The following is a 24,360-nucleotide window of genomic DNA, read 5'->3' as shown; positions in this document are numbered from 1 at the left end:
AGATGGATCCGCACCAAACGCAGGTGTGAAAGTGGCCTCATGCGTTTTCTAAACATAATGAGACTATAATTGACAGTTTTTGTATCCCATACATTGAGGTATTTGAATTGAAACCTTTTGTTATTTTCTGTGCTGTGTTGACCAATTTTAATATGCATTTAATTCAACCCTATCATTATACAGATGAGACCAACTTACCGGTGGATACTCCAAGCTACTTGTCCTCCCAGGGAACCCTTGCAGAGAGACAAGAAGGATACATCTCTGAAAATGGAAGCCATCATTTCATAACTTCCTCTATGAGTGGTTATTTCTTGCAGCAAAGAGACACTAATGGTATATATATGGCTTTAAGTTTTTTTTTTCCTCAGTTGCTGGTCTTTTAATTCAGTTTAGTAATGGGGTTTGTGTAGTTCAGTTGAAATACACAGCCACATCTCGCTGCACAAGGTGACAAACAATACCCTGTGCATAAAAAGTAAGCCTTTTAGTTAATTGCCATTTAGTTACGGTATTTTTCGCCCTATAAGACGCACCTAGGTTTTAGAGGACAATTTAAAAAAAATGTCATTTGGACCTTGGGTCAGACCACCAATCAAAATAAAAAACACTTGTCTCTTCCTCCGGCTGCCACCGCTTCTCACCTCGAGCGCTCTTCCTGCTGCCGGCTGTGCTATAAGCCGACGCGCACAGCGTGAGGTCAAGGAGTGCCCTCACACTGTGCGCAGCCACAGCACAGCTGAGGACCAGGAAGCTGTGAGTACAGAGCCTTCACCGCTTTCCGGTCCTCAGGTACTAATGAGCGCCTCCATAATGGAAGCGCTCATTTGTATTCACCCCTTAAGATGCAGGGACGTTTTCCCCCACACGGTATATGTAACACAGCTCAGTGGAAAAGTAAACTTTCATATACCTCTGTTAATGTGCCTTGGGAGTGGTTGCACAGAGTTTCCTTTAATTTTCCGAATAAAAGGAATCTTGTATTGTTTTATTTATAGGAATTTGTCATTTGGATAATGAAAGTGAAGCTGACTTACAAACTGGAAATGAGCCACTTTACTATCGCTACATGGGGCAGCAGAGCTCATTATATTTAAAAGGAAGTGTATACAACCCTGAAGGATGCGAAATCTATCACACAGGTCAGTGAAAACATCAGCATACCGCCTCTTTGTGTTTTATATGTGACCAATATAATGCAAATATTAAGTGATATTTATTTATTCAATCAGGTTACAGCTCAGATCAAAGATCTACAAACCTTGATGCTTATGAAGCAGATTATTCAACCGAAAAGGGCTTTAGTTCCTCATATACACAGCAAAACAATGATAATTTCATCAATAGTTCAGATGTCCATGAAACTTTTCCTGTGATTTATGCTTTTCCTGGTTCTGTCTGTGATCAAAGTGAAAATAACAGAGTTAAAAGTGATTCAGAGACGGAGCTTTTTGGCTCCAAGCTAAATTCAGATAAAACATTGCACATGGGTAAGATAACTTTATTATTAAAACTTATTTGGCTTTACTTAGGCTGATGTGACTAAAACATTCTTGCATCTTAAATCTAGTGTAACTGATGGCAGATAATCTAATTGCAAACCGATGAATGTGTCATTTAAGTCAATTAATACTATAGTTATAGTCATTTGGACTTGATAGATCAAGCTTGCCTAGTTTTCCATCATAGACCAAATGTAAAGAAACCTCCAAAACCTTAAAGTGGTTGCTTGGCCAATTGTTAGTATTTTTTTATTTTTATTTTATTTTTATTTTTTTATTAATCTCATTCCAACCATTTAAGGCGGTTCATTCATCAGATACTTCACAATAAAACTGTCTTGCCTAAAACATGTTTGCTCGACAGTTGAAAATCATAGTATTGGTCCCATCTTCCTAGGTGCCTACATTCTTCAGAAAATCAATGTATTCAAATATGCAAATTAACTAACTCCTCCTAGGAGCAATGAGGGTGATGTTGTTGCTCCCAGAGGCTCCGCTCACTGCCCTTCATGCTGCAGCCCCAACACTGACTGACAAGGCCAGGCAGTGAAGATTTACCGTATTTACTCCTGGCCTTCAAGTCTCGCAGACCTCATTCTGCATGGGCACTGTAAAGGGATGGCACGCCCCTATTTTAGTAATGGTTATTAATTTAGTCTTTTTTACTTGGAATATCACTGCTGTTGCAAATATAGGACCCCCTTATAAATGGCTCACTGCTTCACATACTATAAAGCTTAGATTAACGACAAGATTAAAGACAAGATATTAACTAGATAATAAAATGAGAATTTGACGGTCCGCAATTTTGTTACCTTTTTTTTTTTTTTTTTTTTTTTTTTTTTTTTTAGAAATCGGAGGCATCACATTTTAAAAAATTTTAAATGGCATATTCAAATCATGGCCCCATCTATATACTTGCAGGTCCTAATCTATAGATTTGTTGATTCTTCTGGAAAAATTTGCTTAACATTTATTTATTTTTTCTCTTCTTCCCAGGCACATTTGGGAAGTCTGTTTGGAAGCCCCCTCATGAACCTTTTCCGAAAACAATGGGATATGTGACAACACATAGTAATGATCATTCCTCTTTGGATATACATTTAGATTGTGATAACGAAAAAACATCAAAAATGGCTTTTACAGATGAAACTGGGAAAGATTTCTACAAGCAAAAGATTTCTGAAGATCATAGGACTCCTATGTTTTATGGCTATGATATAGACACATAGCAGCTTTAACATTATTTCTTAATCCAAAGACCTTCACTTTCTACCTCAGCAATAGACTTTGCCCAAAGGGAAAAAAGAATTAGACCTATGAGCAAATGCAAAGTCTCCAGAAAGGATTTCTGCAAAAAATCTGAAGAAAAAACTTTGCATAAAATATCAGCTTATTTTAGAGCTTTGTTTTTATATAAAGAAAAAAAAACTGCCATAATTTAAAACTGTAAATATTGAGTATAAATATTTTTGTATTTTTATATCAGATTTTCTATGGAAAATGAATAGTAATGTATTCCTAAAAAGTTGCCAAATCTTGTTGGTATTGTAAATTTGCACAGTATGGTGAATAAATAAAGGTGCTCTAATATGTTAACAACTGAGGGAAGCGAACTTTACTATGCAGGTGGCTAAGTTTAGGCCAGGTAAGTGGTTGGTCAATGCTTCAAGAGGGATGATTAGTTTGGACTTCAAAGCTGAGTCTATAGGAGAGTTGCGACCCGGCTGACAGGCATCAACTCTGGCTACAACTGATGCTGCTAGTAGGGGGTCTGGCCAAAGAATATAATAATAATAAGAGGTCAATATGAGGAATGTTGGAAATGTTAGCTTCTAAATGGGGTCATAATTGGTCAGCACCCCACCCCCTTTTAATAGTGACCTCCACAGCACCCCACACAGTGCCCAGCCTCCTTAAAATGGAACTCCACAGCAAACTACCCCCTTAACTTAGCCCTTCACAGCAGCCTGCCCATTTAACTGCAAGTTCCACAGCACCTCAACCCCTTCACAGTGACCTCTACAGCACCCCGCCCCTTAACAGTGACTTCCATAGTGGGCAATCCCCTTAACTGTGACCTCCACCATTCCCTGCCCCCTTAACAGAGACCTCCACAGAGCCAGCCCCTTTAACAGTGACTGCCACAATACCCTGCTTTCTTAACAGTGACCTTGCAGTACCCTGCTGCCTTAACAGTTACCTCCACAGTCCCATGCCCCCTTAACAGTGACCTCCACAGTAGCCTGACAATCGTCCAATTGAATTCCTTTTCTTACGGGGCATTATTGTCTTTAATTGACAGTATATAAAACCCCACAGAATTAGTATACACTTAAGGTCGTGTGAGTTACGTCAGCCTCTACAACAACGTTGGCTAAGTGTTGCAATCAAAATCATATTAACTGACACATAAGCTGTTTTATACTAAAAATGTCCTTCGTTGCCTATGGCAACCAATCAGTGCTCATATAATCCACCTTGTGACTAGGATAGTATATGCAACCCCGACACGTTTCCCCTGTTCACGGGTTCATCAGGGGGTGATAGGATATGGATCATGGATACCGACATAGATAGTGTGGCATCCGTATCTAGATACACGTTATCCAATTACATAATACCAAGGCTCCAATAATCATTGACAGGAGGAACATTTCAACTGTTAGACAAGCCCTACTACATAGGGTTGGGTGTTAAATATGTTTTTTGTTTTGTGTATCTGATTTTTGGTAAGCACCTTCCCTTTTTCTAGGGTATTATCAATATCAAACTCTTACAATAGGTTTCTTGGATGCAGAGAATGTCTGTCTTAAGTGAATTCACCTTCTTCCATGTAAGCAATAGTGATAGCCATGATGAGTATAAAGAGTACAGCTAGCTAAGTAGGGGATCACAAGACACTTTCCGGGAGAGTAAGTGCAAGAACACTGAACATCAAACAACTAAAACTGAGCGTTGGAAAATAAAAGGAAATAGAAACACAAATGTATAGCAAAACTGACAGAGCAGTGGGTGAGACTGCGCAAACCGTGGGGTAGGTTTGCAGAATGTAGAAAGTAGTGTCCTGCTATAACATGGAAAAAAATTTAAGAAACCATAGGACCTCACATATTCATGGTAGCAGGGGTCCAGTCATGGGTAAGTTTTGACAGGTGGCTAAGTCAATAGGGAACTTGAAAGATTCCATAGGCGCAGAACTTCAAGTCCCTGGTCAAGAGACATGATGGCGTGTATTATCCCATTCCTATTGATGAGTTTCGTGGGGTAACCCCACTTGTCAAGAATTCCATTCTGCTGCAGGGTTTGAGTAGTAGGCAGTAATGGGCGTTTTTCCTGGCTTGCAGTTTGGCTTGAGACCGGTCAGGGAATTAAGTGATCGCTTGAAAGGGTTCTGGCAACTTTTGCTGTTTCCTGGACACTTGCATCAGCCAGTCTTTGACATGGAATAAATGAATGTGAGCAATTCAAACTCATGGAATTATCTCTGGAAGGTTTTTACGTTTTTGTAACCTATGGGCTCCATCCATAATCAACTCTGCTTCAGATGCTTGTGGACCGCTTGGAGTATCCATTTAATATACTGTACAGTGGGAGGTCAGCCAGTGATATGGAGTCGGGAATTCCCTGGAATTTAAAATGATTGTGTTTATTTCGGCCCTACAAATTGGCAATTTTTAGCTTTTTCAGCTCTGCAGATGAAGATTCCCCAATTTTTGTCTCCACATTGTCTACCCATTCTCTTCCACTTACAGTAATATTGGATATAGCCTGTGCAGTGCCTTTTTGGATAGATCGTTGCAACGCCAACATGGCTTCTATCATAAAGGATTCTGAAGGCGCTTGGTTGCTGGTATGTACAGCCCCTAATGCATTATCAGTCCCCATAGAGGAATCATTAGGAGAAAAACTTGTATCTCCTGAGAGAGACAGTGTGGTGTCACACCATGCTTTTTATTTTACTGGGCTTGCTGTGGCTGAGCCCTTTTCTTGTCTGCCCCCTTGAGGAATATCCCCCTCAGCCTGACTGTGAGAAGATGGCCATGTAGAAGCAGGTGATCGCGGGGAGGAGGATGCCGTATCTTTAAGTGGCGATCTGTGATCAGACTGTATGTTTGGAGAGAGTCCTGGCGTGGGCTCTCGCTCTAATGCCTCCAGAGCTAAGTCCTCTTGTGTGAGCGGTAGTGAGTGTTCTGGAAAGGACGCGGCACCGCCATCATTACTTACTGCTACATGTGGTGCAAAGAACACTGAGTAGTTTTGGCGCTTCCTTTTTCATCCACCTGGTCATTCTTTGAGGGAGCTCTGGAGCCTGTGCTCGGTTTCAGGTTGCTGATGACCATGAGGTCTTGCTATTATCGCTGCTGAGCAGAATGCCTGCGAGAAGCGAAGTCTTCACATTTTGCTCCTTGGCCAGGTCACACCCCAAGTTGTACTTTCTAATGGCTCCATTTAATATTTCATACGATGTAGTGGGAAGCCTCCCTAGCGCCGGATACGCTGTCACACACCATCACACCATCTTGCTTTAATCTTCCACATGTATATTAAGCTGCCCCTGATTATTCTGATTGATGAAAGGTGTCGAGCCCTTGCTTAGACGATATGTTTGGGAGTTTTAGCTAGGTCAGGGTTGTCGGATAGGGTTTGGGTTGTGGATATCTCGGGTTAATTACAGGTCCTAGTTGATCTGTGTCCCGCAGTGATTTTTCACATGGTGTTGTGTGTCCTTGTAGCTGTACTGACCTCAGCCATAGTAGGACACTCGCCAATATCCCCCCACCCCTCTCTTTACCACTCTACACAGTTTTGTGTCCGCCCGGCTCATACCCGTTAGATTGTGACATTTACTTAGTCACAATTTGGGTGTGATTGATAGGGTTGAGCGAACCCAAACTGCAAAGTTCGGGTTTGTACCGAACTTTGAGAGGTTGGATACCCGTACCCGAACTCAGACTTTTTTTTTACTGCAGTTCGGGTGATTTTAAAATGATAGCATTCTTAAGATAAAATGCTAAATAAAATGTCCATTGTGGGGTTAAAAATAAAAAAAACTCACCTCATTCACTTGATCAAACTGCAAAAGGACCTGCGGTGACTGCATCGCAGGTCCTGCTGAATGAAAATAGAATCTATCGTCATTCAGCAGGACCAATCAAGTGGATGAGGTGAGTTATTATTATTATTTTTTTTAACCCCTCAATGGCCATTTTATTTAGCATTCTATTTGGTCCCCATTGACTTTATTGGGGTTCGGTTCGGTGTTCGGGTCAAGTCTGTGCCCTGAACCCGAACTTCATTGCGTTCGCTCATCCCTAGTGGTTGACCGTGCAGTACTTATGTCATTTTTTTGGGCTTTTATATTGATAGGGGAGCCTCTAATTTACAGGAAAGGCATGACTTATATGTTTATAGTCCTCTGCTTTTTTCTGGAAGCCCACTTGCCATCAAATGTCACTCTGCTTATTGTATCTAATTGTTTAGGGTTTTTAACCTACACATCCCCCTTTCTTTTTGTTTATTTGTAAATGAATAAAGAATATTTTTAACGCCTCTTTCTACTGTGACAATAAAAATGTAGTGGGAAGCTAGAAAAAAAATTCCAAATGAGGTGGAATCGGAAAAAAAATGCAATTCTAACAACATGCTATGGATTTTGTTTTTACAGCGTTCACTATGCAGCAAAACTGGTTTGTGCTCTTCATTCTCCGAGTCAGCACAATTACCCCAATACCTCATTTGTATCGTTTTTCTTGTGATTTAATTCTGAAAAAAAGCGAAATTTGGGGAAAAAAATCTTTTTTTCTTTTCATCACCATAACCTGGTTGGGTCTTCTGAGCTGTGTGAGGGTTAATTTTTTGATGATCTGTAGTGTGTATGACTTTTTGATCACCTTTCATTCAATTTTTTGGGGAGGTAAAGTAATGAAAAAACAGTGAATCGGCCATTTTCATTTATTTTCTGTTACGCCATTCTCCATATGGGATCATTTAAAAAAAAAAAAAATTTTAATAGTACTGGCATTTTTGATGCGCCGATGCCTATGATGTTTATTTTAAATTTATTTTTATTTAGATTTTGGGTAAAATGGTTGATTTTTGAATTTTATTAATTTTTTACTTTTTTTTTTTCTTTCTTAGGCCTCCAAATGGACCCTAAAATGCAATCATTAGAAAGCAATTTGTATAAAGTAATGGAATTTTATCAGTATATTACAATTCAGTGCTGCCACCTGCTGGCTTGAATTGTAAAATGCAAGTAATAAGCCCAGAAGCCTAGTACAGGCTCTGGCTCATTACTGCAGTGGAACGCCTTCCCTGATCGCAAGCCCAGGAGAGTTGTTCCTGCCCAGCTAGAGCTAACTTCCGGGTTTTCAGCTTCTCAGATGCTGTGGTCACATTTGACCATGGCATCTGAGGGGTTACATATTCGATATTTGTAATCGTGGACATTAGCCCGGGGTCTCTGCTGTGTGAAACAGTAGGTACCCAGTTGCTGTGTCGCTTGTTCCAGGATTATTATGGTATTTAACCCCTTAAGGACCCGTGCCATACATGTACGGTGCTGGTAGACATGACTTAAGGACCAGCACCATACATGTACGGCAGGCTGATCAGACAGGTGCAGGAGCTGATCACTGTCACTGTGCAGTCACTGATAGCCGGACCCCTGCTGTATGTGTCGGCATCAGTGAAAACACTGATGCCAGCGCAATAAAACCCTTGCATCCTTGGTATCCTGCCGGGTGTGGGGTGGCCATCGGGGCTGTTCCTCTGTCCGTTGGAGCCCAGCTGCACCCCTTCTGCTTGAGCCCAGCACCGCCCCACTGCTAATTTATTCCCTCCTCATCGCCGACCTCATAGGCCTGGTGCGCTGTAATCTCCTGCATGCGCTGTGGATAGACCTGACGGCACCCGCGCGGTGTCCCGGCATCGGCCTGACAGAACACATTGCACATGTGCTGACTGGTCTTTCCACGGCTCAGGCGCGAGATTACGGCGCACCAGGCATATGAGGTCCCACCAGCTAGTTACATAGACACACTCCTATGACTGCTCCTAACAACACCCAGCAAGTTCATAGCTCCTCCCACCAAGCTAGTTACATAGACACACTCCTATGACTGCCCCTAACACCCAGAGTAAAAACACTAGTGTGATAGTAGCCTTACCTGATTGCGCTGCCTCCTATCCCTGCTCCTTTTCTCTTCAATTTCTGACCTCGCATGCTGCGCCCGGAGGATGAAGACTGGCAGCACCGATATCTACAACATAACTTTACCTGCCGATTGGGGTTTGCGTTCCCAGCAGGTGAGCCTCTGCAACGTCAAAAACTAACCAGGCATCCTGCTGCGCTACCTGTGAGCACTGCTCTCCCTCTTTTCTTCTTGTTGCTGCTTTGACACAACCATGCACCTAACATCACAGGTAATAAAAAAGAAACTGCATGCACATGGTCATGTGACCACAGTCTAGAACGGCAAATAGATGCAATAAAGGTAAAATAAATGCATTACTAAATGACTGCTACTATCATAAGTTATTTTTTCAAAGGCTGCTAATGCCCTTTATGCCACATCCCTCTGATAGACTTTACGGCTGGGTTCACACCTGAGCGTTTTACAGCGCGTTCCTACGCGCTGTAAAACGCTCAACAAGGAGAAACCAATGATTCCCTATGGGAATGGTTCACACTTGGGCGTTTTACAGCGCGTACGATCGCGCTGTAAAACGCCCGACGCTCCAAAAAGTACATGAGCGACTTTTGGGGCGTTTGTGGCCATAGGACACTGTAGTGAATCACACAAACGCGCGTCAAACGCGCGTTTACTATTACAAAAACGCGCATAAAAATGCTCAAGTGTGAACCCAGCCTACCTCTTTCCCGTTAAGCCACAACGCTAAGTAAAAAAAAGTATCTAAAACACTTTGTAGTGCACAGCAGGAACTCCATAATTCCAGTGCTTTTTGCTTAGTAAATCTCCCTTATTGTTTTTACATCTGTGCATTCCAAGACCTTTCAAATTTCTACAGCCTGCCAGATCCTAAACGCTAGTGTGCAACTAGTCTTACAGTGTGATAACAGCAGTGCAGTTTTGGATATTTAAATTATCAATGGCAAGGTAATGATAAAAATTTGTATTGCTATTTTTTTTATTTATTTAATTTTAAACATTAAAGAGTAACTAAACTTTTTTTAAATTTTCTTTTAAACTTTTCTAAATAGCCCAAAAATCATTTACATTATTAATTAATTATGCTGTTTTCCATCCAAAGTCTTGGGATTGTACCGCTTCTTAAAATCACCATTCTGGTACAGCTGAGTACGGATTTCTCGCTGCCGTAGAGAACTCTGCACAAGACGGCCCACAGATTGCTGTTCCTGCCTGTGCTCCCCTCAAGCTAATTCTGGCACAGCACATCGGTACCCTGTGCCCTTTACCCATGAGCACTACCAGAATTTAGCTAAGTGGAGTGGGCTGTTGTCTGTGCCTGCCCCTCTCATCTCAAGGCTCTCTATAGCACATGTATAGGAGGACTATTTAGAACAGTTTAAAAGAAAATTATAAACATTTTTTTTTACTCTTTACACCTTTGTGCAGGAACTACATTTTCACATCCATAACATTTTTCTCTATCTGATGGGACTAAGAGCTGGGATCTGTACCAACCAACCTAACAGGGGCCTTTCTTCTCTTCCTCTCTCTCTAATATAGTCTTCCACCTAATAGGAAGAGATTACATACTGGACCAAACTACCTAGCGAAATAAGGATAAGAACTTCTAATAAATTTTATACAGCTAAGGATTAGCACTAAAGGTGCATAGAACCTTTTATAAAGTTTGAGGATTTGTCCCAGCTGTTTTAGATGAGTATTTTAACTCGACTCTACATTTTAAAGGGAAACATTTAATGCCTCACATAGTGACATTCTACAGAACTGGAAGCTTTCCTATTTGAGCATAATAATGGCTTTCCTTGTCCTTGGCATCAGTTATTTCCTTGGGTTCTGCCTTCAGACTCAAAAGGGAGTATGTAATTAGAAAATGACCTTTTGTTTAAATCACACTTTTATGTTAAACATATTTCAAAGAATTTTTGATATTTTTTTAATTTTCCATGTCAATATCTATATCAGAAAAAAAATATTAAAATCCTGCAGTTTCCGCACAGGCCACTAAGCCTAATAATAGGCACCACTTCTTGGTCTGTACAGATCACTTTACTGCAGTTATCTGCTTATGATTACAGGCAGTATTACAATGACGAATATCACATCATGCCTAGACATCTCTCCCGTAGAAGTCAATTAGGACCCCTCCTGTCCATTGTGTCTATGGCTCATGTTAGCTGCTATAAATGCTGTCAAGAACAGCTAATTAGAAAATAAGAATTATTTAAAAAAAGGATTACCTCATGCTGAGGTGGGACGGACCTGCGCTGAGCGTGCTGACAACACCGCACTCTCCCAGCGCGATCACATGGTGATGTCATTGTCACCATATGATCACACTGAGAGTGCAAGTGACATCATCATGCTCAGCACAGGTACATCAGCAGGTCTTTTCCCCTCAAGAGAAGAGTGGACTGCCTCTGCGCGAGCAAGTGGATGAGGTGAGTGATTTTTATTTTAAACCCAAAAGTCCATATTACAATTTTTAATGGTTGTTAGACGGGTGCACGGTCCCATTGATTGCTAGGCTGAATAGGGTTTTAACATAGTGATTTGTGACAAATTAATTCGTAACAAATCAAATTTCTTGTCAAACTTTAGCGAAGCCGGCAAATCAAATTTTTACATATGTAAAGGGTTCTCGCTTGAACGTAAACTACTCGAATAACAATTTTTTCATAGCTCAATCAAATCGATTATCTACTTATGTAAAGGGCCTTAGGTTCTTAGATGAGGTCACCATGGATGGACTTGTTTTCCAGAACATCCTTTAGATCAGTGGTTCTCAACCTAGGGGTCGCGACCCCTTTGGGGGTCGATCGGCCCTTTCCGGGGGGTCGTGTGAGGCTTCCTATTGTGGGTCGCCCGCACAACGGCAGCGGCCCCTTATCCTCGCGCACAGAAAGTGATGTCCTATCACTGCCTGTGCTTGAAGGAGCCTGACGTCTGGACGGGTAAGTCGGGCCGCCTGTCTGCTGAGGTCCGAGTTTTTTCGTTAATGACACCGACGCTGAGCACCACTGCCACCAATGATTTAATTGAGCCTGGCTGAGCCTGGCTAATTTTATTTTAATTATTTGGCTGAGCAAGGCTTAATTTATTTGGGGGGACATGAAGCACCGCTGATTTATTTATTTGGGTGACCCTAAGCACTTCTGATTTATTTATTTAAGGCTTAAATAAATAAATCAGAAGTGCTCAGGGTCCCCCAAATAAATAAATCAGCGGTGCTTCATGTCCCCCCAAATAAATAAATCAGAAGTGCTCAGGGTCCCCCAAATAAATAAATCAGCGGTGCTTCAGGTCTGCTTAAATTTTAAGCAGACCTGAAGCACCGCTGATTTATTTATTTGGGGGACCCTGAGCACTTCTGATTTATTTATTTGGGGGACCCTGAGCACCATTGATTTATTTATTTGGGGGGGGGGGGGCCTGAAGCACCGCTGATTTATTTATTTGGGGGACCCAGAGCACTTCTGATTTATTTATTTGGGGGACCCTGAGCACCATTGATTTATTTACTTGGGGGAAACCTGATGCACCACTGATGTATTTATTTGGGGGTACCCTGAGCACCGCTGATTTATTTATTTGGGGAAGACCTGAAGCCCCGCTGATTTATTTATTTGGGGGACCCTGAGCACTTCTGATTTATTTATTTGGGGGGGGGGGACTTGAAGCACCACTGATTTATTTATTTGAGGGGTACCCAACATTTTGTCTTTGTGATTAATTACTCTGCTTTAATTATGTTCAATTTGTAGCAATAAAAATACATCCTGCATATCAGATATTTACATTACAATTCATAACAGTAGCAAAATTAGTTATGACGTAGCAAGGAAAAAAATTTAATGGTTGGAGGTCACCACAACATGAGGAACTGTATTAAGGGGTCACGGCTTTAGAAAGGTTGAGAACCACTGCTTTAGATGCTCGATTGGATTGGAATCTGAGGAGTTTGGAGACAAAGTCAACACCTTGAACTCTGTCAAAGTCACCTTGAAATCTGCTATGTTCCTGAAATTTTTTTGCAGTGTGGCAGGACCTATTATCCTGATGAAAAAGACCACTACTGTTGCCATGAAGGGGTGAACCTGGTCTACAACAATTTTCAGGTAAGCAGTGCATGTCAGAGTAACATCCATATGACTGCCAGGACCCAGTGTTTCTCAGCAAAACTTTGCCCAAATAATTACACTTCGTCTGGCTTTTATGTATACCATTGTGAATCTTAGTGCCATCTCTTTTTTAGAAAGCACATATGCACTTTCCCATCCATATGATGCAAAGGAAAATGTGATTCATCAGACCAGGCCACTTTCTTATGTTGCTTCTTTGTCGAGTTCTGAGGCTCACATGCCTATTGCAGGCACTTTCAGTGGGTGACTGGGGCTAACATGGACATTCAGTCTGCGGTTATGTAACCACTTGCACACTATGTGTATCAATGGGTTTTGGCCACCAATGACCCTATTGCCAGTTCACAGATTTACATTCCTTGGACCGCTTTTCATAGGTAATAACCACTGCATACTGGAAACATTCTCGACAAAACCTGCAGTCATGGATTCACTAGGCTAGGATAGTAACTGTATACGTTCTGGGAAATTGCTCGATTCACGCCTGAATAGAACGTTAAATAACGTTAAATAATAACTTTATTGATTAATATCTAGAAATCAGGCAGCGGCCCAAATAGAACTGAGTCCAGGCATAAGGGTTATATTGCAGCCACACTGGGAAAGAAGCATATGTTACCCAGCGATATTGTGCTGCTGGTGTGCTTCAAGTGTTCAAGATACACATCTTTCAAAGATATTTTTTATTGAGGTTTTTTCTTGGTGTAAAGTACACTTAAACATAAAGATAGGTTATGATGTTAAAATCATTAAAGGGAACCTGTCACCAGTTTTTATGGTGTCCTAACTAAGGGCAACATAAATAAGTGACTGATTCTCTTAGCAAAATGCTGGGTCACTTTCTTTAATTGACCCAGTCAATCTGCCAACATCTTGTGTTGAAAAGCTCCAGCTCATAATGATGAGTCATGAATATTTATGAGCTCCTGACTCTCCCCGCCTACCTGCTGCTGATTGACAGTTATGTTTTCATATGAATCAGCAGCAGGTGGGCAGGGGAGTGGCTATAGCTCTGAATTAAAAAAAACGCTGGACTCACTGACATCACGCTGGACTCAAATCAGCTCAATAGTATACGGCATGTGGCATCTTTGTGTGTATATTATGAGGTAACTATCTGTCACACCAGTAAGTGAATATATCTAAGGTACTTTTTAGTAGTTAATGATTGTATATAATTAGTTAGATTATAATATTAATCAAATATCCACATGACAGGTTCCCTTTAATAAAATATTTGCTTGCTTTGTAGTTACAACATGTTATTGACAATGCATCTGTGGTGCACCAGGAGGTGATTAAGATGTTAGGGTTCTTCCTTATTGGTGTAATACCACTACCATCACATATTAGCCAGGCAGTGGGTCCAGGGCAGCACTAAGGGCTACTTGTACCCCTGAAGCCAATGCCTTGGAATACTGGTGCACAGAATGACGCTCTGCTGGAGGTAATTAGCAGTACTGGTCAGTGTGTGTCCCAGTCGCCACCTGTCACCACCAGACATCTGAGAAGCTCTGACAGACGTTCTACAGAACCTCCTGCTTGAGGTTCCTTTTGTTTTGCTTTCGTTTTCTCATCTCGTTAGCCTCTCTCAGCTGTCATGTAGTTGCACTGATTGCATCCCTTTAAATCCATTCCCATATTGCATCACTTTGCGGTTTATACAACTTCTTGGAGTTTTCTGATGCTAGAAGCTGTTACTACTGCATCCACAAGATAAGTCTGTTTTCTTTATTTCTGTTTGCCTGTGGGCTTGATCCTAGGTGACCCTGACTCCCTCCGTATTAAGTGTAGGGAGCCGGTGGTCGTGTCCCCTCACTATTATAGGGTGTTCAGGTGTTATACAGTCGAGGAACGAGGATATGCAATTTTCTACCATCGAGATTTTTGCATAGGCTGAGCAGTAAGGGAGAGAGCTAGGGCTCTTACAGGGCTTACCCTCCTGTTCCTTAGTTTTGGATCAAGTCAGTCGGATCTTCATTTGTGTCTTCTAGTTTTCTGTAACACCATCCGTGACACCACCTTTAGCAACCTCTCTGCAATGCTTTAGCCCTGGTGCACCCTCTTATGGAACTGATGATGATTACCCTCATGCAGGATTCTCTCTGCACTGAGGATCGCACTTAGTGCCAGGTAATCAGCAGAGCGCTGCAGGAGAGACCTCTCTGCAGCGCCGTGAACCAGATTCAAGCTAAAAATAGAACTGACAGTCGGCCCAGCGTGGGTCTGACTGTAACCCCACATGCTCAACGCGTTTCTGCATCGGGTATAACCCCGCTTGTCATCAGGAGCTTAGGTAAGGAATAGTGATGAGTGGGAGGGTCAATATTTGAATTTGCGAAATTTTGCGATCATTGTTTAGAATATTCATTATATATTCTCCGAATTTGCGTTTGTTTTTTTTTTAAATGGCGAAAATCGGCAATGTTATATTTGCACAATGCGCGCGCAATAGAGGCGTGGGTCACTTTTGCTACATTTTCCAAGCTGCTAGAAGTTTCATGAGACTGGAGAAAATGGCTGGCACGGCAGAACATTAAAAATAGCTTTATATGCAGATAGAGTGCTCCAATATATTCGCAATTGCGCTAATCGGCACTAATGATGCGGATATTTTGGCGCAATATGTGAAACTTCACATTTTAGCAGGTCTGACTACATATTACTGATTGGTGCAATAAGTATTGTTGTGAACTTGTGACATCACAGCACTATGTCTGTAGCATGTATGTACGGACAACAGAACCTATCACCCTACCTAACACCCAGCACTGCAACAGCTACATTATATCAGGATGTAACCTACACTGACTATCTCCCACTAACTATCTGTATTATATATATAAACTAACTAACTATCTGTATTATATATATATATATATATATATATATATATATATATATATATATATATACACACACACTATCTATCTAATGTAATGAATGGAAAGCACAGAGCACAGCAATGACACTGCTGTCTCTCTCAGAACTTGAAAAAAACTGTAGAAAATGGCTGCTGGGGAGGTTCTTATATAGTAAGGGGTAGGCAACTTTCCTATTGGTTGCTAGGGATGTTGCTAAGCTCAGACAAAGACATTGCAGCCTTCTCATTGGCCCACAAGCAAGAAGCAGGGAGGGATCATGGGTTCAGATGAAAAAAAAAATCAAGAATATTCGAAAATACAAATATATATCACTATATTCTAAATATTTGCGAATTCTCAAAGTGCCGATATTAGAGATTAATATTCGCGATTCAAATATTCGCGCCCAACACTAGTAAGGAATTAGTGGACTGTTAGTAAATTCAGTGTCGGCCGCAACTGATGGTGTGCGGTCGGCCAGTAATCGGCACTGTGCCAGGATTAGCTGAGCGGAGCGGGCTCCTGCTTCTGCCTGCTCCGCTAAGCTAAGAGAACTGCATGTCAGCTCTTAGCTTAGTGGAGCAGGCAGAAGCAGGAGCCTGCTCCGCTCAGCTAATCCCGGCATAGTACATGGGTACAGAGTACCCATGTGCTATGCCATGAGTTAGTAATCATCCAGGGAGCACGGGCAGGAGCAGCAATGTGCGCTCCTGCCTGTACTCCCTGCGGCTGCCCATTCATAAAATGTGTACTCCATACACCGCTGAGCTGTCAGCTGTGTACAGAAAACTGAGTTTTAAGCGTACCAGGGAATGGTGCACTTTAACAAAGTAAAAGTGTCATGTGTCATAAAAATATAAAATCGGTTAATAAAGAATATTAGAGATAGTTTTATTAGGGCATTAGGGAAAACATATAAAAAATTGTAACAAAGGTTTAGTTACTCTTTAAGGATATTCACTTTTGAGTGATTGAATATAATAGCTGACCATCTACAGCAAATATGCAGAGCTTTTGCAATTGAAAGACTGGTGAATAGGCTATGGGCTTTAATGGGACATTTCCACAACATGTCTCTACACGAAGCAAAAAACAGAAATCAGTGGAGCTGCCAGAGAAATACCAGTTGCGCTCATGTATTCACTGTACTACTATGACGTTTTTGTGAATCAAAATGTCTCCTCACCAACATCTTCCTTCCCTTTTAGTCTGAACTCAGCTACTCCTCCAACATTAACCCCTTTATGTGCCTTACTTATACGGCGCACGTAGTCTCTTTAAAGATGGCGTCTGCTCTGGAGTGCCTAACACAGCAGACACTTGGGGGTTAATGTCTGACACTTAACCCCTCAATTATGAGCACGGCATCTGAAGCGAATTTCCCTGGGAGCGTTGCTCTCCCAGGGCCTGAACAGCTTCCTGGAGGAAGCCATTTGTTCTAATAGCCTGAATCTCTCTGAAGAGTTCCAGGCTATTACAGCTGTAGTTCTTATGGGGGCCTACAGGAGCTCCATAAGAACATAGTGAATCTGTTATACACTGCAATTTTAATTCACAGTAATTAGATTAGAGCGAATGGACCTTCAGATCATAGATCCAAAGTCAATTCGTTCAAATACTTCCATTTTAATGCTGTATCCGTACAGCATTAAAATGTATTGGCTCCATGGAGCCAAAGTTCGTCTCAACTCCGGTTAATTCCTACTGTATGCATATCTGCGTATTGAAAAACTATTTTTAAAATAGCCATCCGAACTGGGCTTTGGTTCTGGGTAGTACTTCGGTACCAAAGCCCAGTTTGGAATGCTATCTAAAATGGTTTGACTTAAATGTGTCCGTGATTTTCAAGATACAGCAAAAGACAGGACATTTTATATACAAACCGGATTCCAAAAAAGTTGGGACACTAAACAAATTGTGAATAAAAACCGAATGCAATGATGTGGAGATGGCAAATGTCAATATTTTATTTGTAATAGAACGTAGATGACAGATCAAACGTTTAATCCGAGTAAATGTATCATTTTAAAGGAAAAATACGTTGATTCAAAATTTCACGGTTTCAACAAATCCCAAAAAAGTTGGGACAAGTAGCAATAAAAGGGCTGGAAAAAGTAAATTTGAGCATAACGAAGAGCTGGAAGACCAATTAACACTAATTAGGTCAATTGGCAACATGATTAGGTATAAAAAGAGCTTCTCAGAGTGGCAGTGTCTCTCAGAAGCCAAAATGGGTAGAGGATCACCAATTCCCACAATGTTGCGCAGAAAGATTAGTGGAGAAATATCAGAAAGGTGTTACCCAGCGAAAAATTGCAAAGACTTTGCATCTATCATCATCAACTGTGCAAAACATCATCCGAGGATTCAGAGAATCTGAAAAATCTCTGTGCGTAAGGGTCAAGGCCGTAAAACCATACTGGATGCCCGTGATCTCCGGGCCCTTAAACGACACTGCACCACAAACAGGAATGCTACTGTAAAGGAAATCACAGAATGGGCTCAGGAATACTTCCAGAAACCATTGTCAGTGAACACAATCCACCGTGCCATCCACCGTTGCCAGCTGAAACTCTACAGTGCAAAGAAGAAGCCATTTCTAAGCAAGATCCACAAGCTCAGGCGTTTTCACTGGGCCAGGGATCATTTAAAATGGAGTGTGGCAAAATGGAAGACTGTTCTGTGGTCAGACGAGTCACGATTCGAAGTTCTTTTTGGAAATCTGGGACGCCATGTCATCCGGACCAAAGAGAACAAGGACAACCCAAGTTGTTATCAACGCTCAGTTCAGAAGCCTGCATCTCTGATGATATGGGGTTGCATGAGTGCGTGTGGCATGGGCAGCTTGCATGTCTGGAAAGGCACCATCAATGCAGAAAAATATATTCAGGTTCTAGAACAACATCTGCTCCCATCCAGACGCCATCTCTTTCAGGGAAGACCCTGCATTTTTCAACAAGATAATGCCAGACCACATTCTGCATCAATCACAACATCATGGCTGCGTAGGAGAAGGATCCGGGTACTGAAATGGCCAGTCTGCAGTCCAGATCTTTCACCTATAGAGAACATTTGGCGCATCATAAAGAGGAAGGTGCAACAAAGAAGGCCCAAGACGATTGAACAGTTCGAGGCCTGTATTAGACAAGAATAGGAGAGCATTCCTATTTCTAAACTTGAGAAACTGGTCTCCTCGGTCCCCAGACGTCTGTTGAGTGTTGTAAGAAAAAGGGGAGATGCCACACAGTGGTGAAAATGGCCTTGTCCCAACTTTTTGGGATTTGTTGACACCATGAAATTCTGATTCAACATATTTTTCCCTTAAAATGGTACATTTTCTCAGTTTAAACTTTTGTTCCGTGATTTATGTTCTATTCTGAATAAAATATTAGAAGTTTGCACCTCCACATTATTGCATTCAGTTTTTATTCACGATTTGTATAGTGTCCCAACTTTTTGGGAATCTGGTTTGTATTTTGCAGAACGGAAGAATAGAACGGGAGCCCACGGAAACACTCAGAAGCGTTTCCATGGGCTTTTGGGTCCGTGCTTCCGCACCGCAAAATATAGGACATGTCCTAGCTTTTGCCATATTTTGCAGATCGTGGACCCATTCAAGTCAATGCAGGATTTACTTGGCTAATGCCCATATATTGCGGACCGATATTTGTGGTCCACAACATGGGCACAGCGACCATATGGTCACATGAATGAGCCCTAACTGTAAGACTTAATTGACCACTAGGTGTTACCATTCCCCATGTCAATGTGGCATGTCCCTACACCTTCTGGTGCTCTGCAGATAACTTCTGGCAATGTCAGACTTTGTAGCAATGCACTTTATTTAGAAGGAGAATGCGAATTTATCCGTTTATTATAACATTTCTGGTTGGAATAACACAATATAGTACGTTCCAGAAAAGTTCTATTTCTCAGCCTATCCGGCATATAAATTCAAACTGAACCTGCACTTTCAGACTAAACAGCTGCATACCTAAAGCAGGGATAAACTGTGTAGGTTGGACTACGACATAGTAAATGATTGCTCCAGAAAAAAATATTCTGCACAAAGGAGTAAATAATAATAATATAATATTGCTGTTGTGCCATTTTATAAATTGATATTTTGGAACATAAATTGATGATAAGGATTTGAATCATATAACAAGCACATTGCAGGCAGGGAGAAACTAATCATGGCAGCAATTCTGAGACAGCAGCTAGCTGTTTGATCCCTGTTTCTAAGAAGGAAACTGAAGGAGTTCACTGTTATTGTCAGTAATAATTTCCCCAGGAAATAGAGAAATTTAAAAATAATAAAATAAGGACAAGTGACTTAGTTGTTCCTGGCATTGTGATAAATAGATGTTATTTGGGATTTTTGCTTTTGTGATGACAGCTTCGGCTACACCATGTTTTGTTTGGTGATTGACAGAAGTAATAACGATAAGACAGCTGAAATTAAAGGGATTAGGAACAAAACAGCACAGCTTCACAAAAACGTCTTTATTCTTATTATTATTGAGTCGAACAATACCTGTTTTCGTGCTTATCTTGCCACATGATTAGTATGGCTGCATGCATCTTACGGTGCCCATTCACATTAGATAAACATAGGCTGAACCTTCTAATTTCAGGACCAGCTGGCCATCTAATGTCCCACCTCTCCTGAGCAGTGTGCATGTGTAAAGCGGCACATCTGGCCAGGTGTAGTCTCAGCTATGTGGCCACTTTTAGGCTGGATGTGATAATGTTAAGGTACTTTTATGTAGTTGGAAGTCAACCAACAACTACATGTACAGTGAGATAAGAATCCCTTACTCTTTGTCCAAGTAGTCAACTCTGGTAAGTCAAAACTGCAGACTCTCCCCTCAAAAAATGTTTTTATCCACGTGGTATCCAAAACAAAAAAATCATCTACCTGTGTAACGCCGGGATCTCCACTCAACCCAGAATTCAACAGTCTCTCCAAATGTGCAGTCTCATACACACAAAGTTACCTCATAGCATTTTATGCTTTTCCAGTGAACAATTTGTTCCATACTCACGATCCATGTGTGATTCACCTTTGTGTTCTTTATTTATTTGTAAGAAAATCCATTTCTACATAGAAGTATACAGTAACATCAGGGATACCTTAGACAATTTTGGAAGAACTCGACGACAGTGTATGGAGAGCCACCATCTTCCCACTAACCTTACCCCAACAGAGGAGAAAAGAAGTATTAAGTGAATTACATTTTTTTCACTATCCTTTTGGTCTCCCGAGAGAAAAGCTGCTACCAGATATGTCTGGCAGTGGCTTTCTCCTTCCTCCCCATTGAAAACACATATATGCTTGGTTAAACCAAAGTGTATGAGTATGGCAAGTGTGGAGAGATAACTGCTAGGAAAGCAATCATTTGCAGTGTCGTGGCCCAGGAGGAGCAGAGGATGGGAGTGGTAGTGGCTCTGGCTGCCACAGTTATTGGCACAAATAACCGTGGCAGTCCTCACACTGATTCTCCTTATAGCCAGGCCAGTCATAGGGAGGTGCACCATTTTTTCCCTTGGGGCACACGCTGATGTTGGGGCTTTTGACTAATGGTAGTTGGTGTGTCCTTGGTGTTAGGAGTTTAGTAAGGCTGCAAGAGATGCGGAGATGTAGGTCCTGTGGCCAGCGAATGGTGCTGGAGTCAGAAACCAGGCCAGATGTAGAAAATAGACAAATCGCTTTTTACCAAAGTGCAGAATGGGTATTGTAGTATATCCAACAGTGTCAGAACTCAGTTCCAACCAAATCACTGCACAAATCTCCCAGCAATGTATAGATATGAGCAATAATGGGGGTTAAAATACTCCTCTCTATCCTTCTCTCTATGCAGAATCTAAAGCTGGAGATAAGATTCTTGCAAATCTTATCTGTAATTCTCAGACTGAGGGGAATCTATCAGTCTTAAACAGGCAATACCATACTGACTAACTCTGGTGCTCAGTTATCCAGATTCTGGAACTTCTAGTTCTTCCTTTTCTCTCTCTGGAGTACTGTAGAGTAGAGATGGCTTTCTTCGTGCAAATATCTCAGAGACAGTGATTCTCTGGAACTCGGGCCTCATTTCCCCAAGGAATGAACACATATAGCTTCTCTCTTCCTCACCAAGCACTAGATTCATTAGGGGTAGACAAGGGCACGAGAGTGATGATTTTTAACCCTGAATTATTCATACAAAACTATATGGGCACAATGGAATACATCAGAATATTACATCGAACCCAATAACTTTAAATAATAATAAACAATTTTTCAAGTATTGTATTCAGCTATCAACTATTGGCGGTGTATGGGTACCTTTACATTTACTGCAATCCAGCCACTTTCACTTGAGCAACATGTAAAAGGTAGGAGTCTATAAAAAAGATAGGATACTAGGAAACTAGAGTTCAGACCTCGGAATGTTTCAATGGCTTTTGATTTCAGATTTTACACATTACAGAGGTTTTCTTACAATAAACTCTAGCAACTAGGATTGCAGCAGAGCAATGCATACATTCTATGTCTTGGTTAGGGACACCTCTACTGAACATAATGCATCTGATTGATTCTGAATATCCTTGAGATTGTCACCAGATAAAAAAATAATATATGTAGTATTTAGGAAATAACAATACAAAGTGTTATATACCAATTTATATACCTAATTGTTTTCAGAGGAAGCTGTCCAAAATGTTTACAAAAATTTAAAATAGCAAGAAGGCTAATAACATTAAAAAAAAACTATACTCACCTGTTTAATCTCTTGCCACTCCAACCCAATAAGTTTTGTGATCCTCACAATTTTTTTTCACTTCTCTGCAGTACGTGCGCATGACAGCTTGAGCAAAACACTGGCGCAAGCCATAGTACTATCATGTATGGCATGTGAGGCCAGTGATTGGCAGCAGTGGTCACATGGATGTATACGATGCCATCACTGCAGGATAAGTAAACAGAGACCAATGAGGACTAACAGGGAACTTTCAGTATCAGAGTTCCAACCTATCACCACTCATTGGGATAGTCTGCCATAGGTACAGGAACATTTTAAAAGAACATTAGCTGCAGAGATGATAAAGATCATAGGATGCTAAACATCAGAGGTTCCTATAATAAGTTTGGTTATTTAATGAATAAGTAGATCACCTGTTGGACAACTGGGACAATGTAGCCAGACTACTGTTAAATAAAGAAGTCCAAAATACACAGCAAGACTGCAGTTATAGGAGCTGGTCTAGGCTACACAGCCAGACTACTGTAATAGGAAGAAGTCGAAACTACTGTAATAGGAGGTAGTCTGGACTACACAACCAGACTGCTGTTATAGAGGGAGGTCCAGACTACACAGCCAGACTACTGTAATAGGAAGAAGTTGAAACTACTGTAATAGGAGGTAGTCTGGACTACACAACCAGACTGCTGTTATAGAGGGAGACTACTGTAATAGGAAGAAGTTGAAACTACTGTAATAGGAGGTAGTCTGGACTACACAACCAGACTGCTGTTATAGAGGGAGGTCCAGACTACACAGCCAGACTACTGTAATAGGAAGAAGTTGAAACTACTGTAATAGGAGGTAGTCTGGACTACACAACCAGACTGCTGTTATAGAGGGAGACTACTGTAATAGGAAGAAGTTGAAACTACTGTAATAGGAGGTAGTCTGGACTACACAACCAGACTGCTGTTATAGAGGGAGGTCCAGACTACACAGCCAGACTACTGTAATAGGAAGAAGTTGAAACTGCTGTAATAGGAGGTAGTCTGGACTACACAACCAGACTGCTGTTATAGAGGGAGGTCCAGACTACACAGCCAGACTACTGTAATAGGAAGAAGTCGAAGCTACTGTAATAGGAGGTAGTCTGGACTACATAACCAGACTGCTATTATAGAGGGAGGTCCAGACTACACAGCCAGACTGCTGTAATAGGAAGAAGTCCAAACTACTGTATTAGGAGGTAGTCTAGACTACAGAACCAGACTGCTATTCTAGAAGGAGGTCCAGACTACACAGCCAGACTACAGTAGTCTGGCTGTTGTAGGAAGAAGTCCAAACTAAACAGCCAAACTGCTATTCTCGGAGGTGGTCAAGACTACATAGCCAGACTGCTATAATAGGAGAAGGTTTAGCCTACACAATCACAATGCTGTTATAAAGGGAGGTCCAGACTACACAGCTAGACTACTGCCACCACATAGCTAGACTGCTGTTATTGGTAGAGTTTCAGACTACACACCCAGACTGCTGTTAGAGGAGGATTCTCAGACTGCAAAACCTAATTTCCATTTGAAGACTGCTGTGCAGCTACCTTCTATTTTCTTTCAACTCTAACAATAACAAAGTAAAATAGTTTAAGTAAGGTTACTGTTTAAGAAAATTACAACAAAATATAAAACTTTAAACAAATGCAATATTCTCTATTTTGCTTAGACAAACCAAGGCAATAATTTCCTTGCCCCAAGTTTAACTCCTACGTCAATGTTTTCTCATGGTAATAAATGTACCTGTAGCCAAACTGCAGAGTAATTTTGCGGTGCATGTGTTCCATCATGAAATCATTTCAAAGAGGTAATACACATGAAATGTTCCTGCATTCAAGGTGTAAATCTATGGCTTTTGCTGTTCTGATCAGTCAATGAGAAACAGCTGTTAGAAAGGCT

General features: G+C 41.2%; 1 protein-coding gene across 1 annotated transcript in view; it reads left to right on the top strand.

Moving 5' to 3' along the window:
* LRIG3 (leucine rich repeats and immunoglobulin like domains 3) overlaps positions 1–3,095 on the top strand; it is a 33,544-nt gene extending 30,449 nt beyond the window's left edge. The window contains exons 16-19 of the mRNA XM_044277089.1: positions 184–336; positions 999–1,142; positions 1,233–1,490; positions 2,502–3,095. Coding sequence (XP_044133024.1) covers positions 184–336; positions 999–1,142; positions 1,233–1,490; positions 2,502–2,734 — 788 coding nt within the window. The 3' untranslated portion in view covers positions 2,735–3,095. The remainder of the gene's footprint in view (positions 1–183; positions 337–998; positions 1,143–1,232; positions 1,491–2,501) is intronic.
* The last annotated feature ends 21,265 nt before the right edge of the window (positions 3,096–24,360 follow it).

The sequence above is a fragment of the Bufo gargarizans genome, chromosome 2, assembly GCF_014858855.1.
Source record: "Bufo gargarizans isolate SCDJY-AF-19 chromosome 2, ASM1485885v1, whole genome shotgun sequence".
In the NCBI taxonomy this organism is placed as follows: domain Eukaryota; kingdom Metazoa; phylum Chordata; class Amphibia; order Anura; family Bufonidae; genus Bufo; species Bufo gargarizans.
Note: the sequence above shows the minus strand (reverse complement) of the source record. Positions and strands in the feature narration are given on the sequence as shown.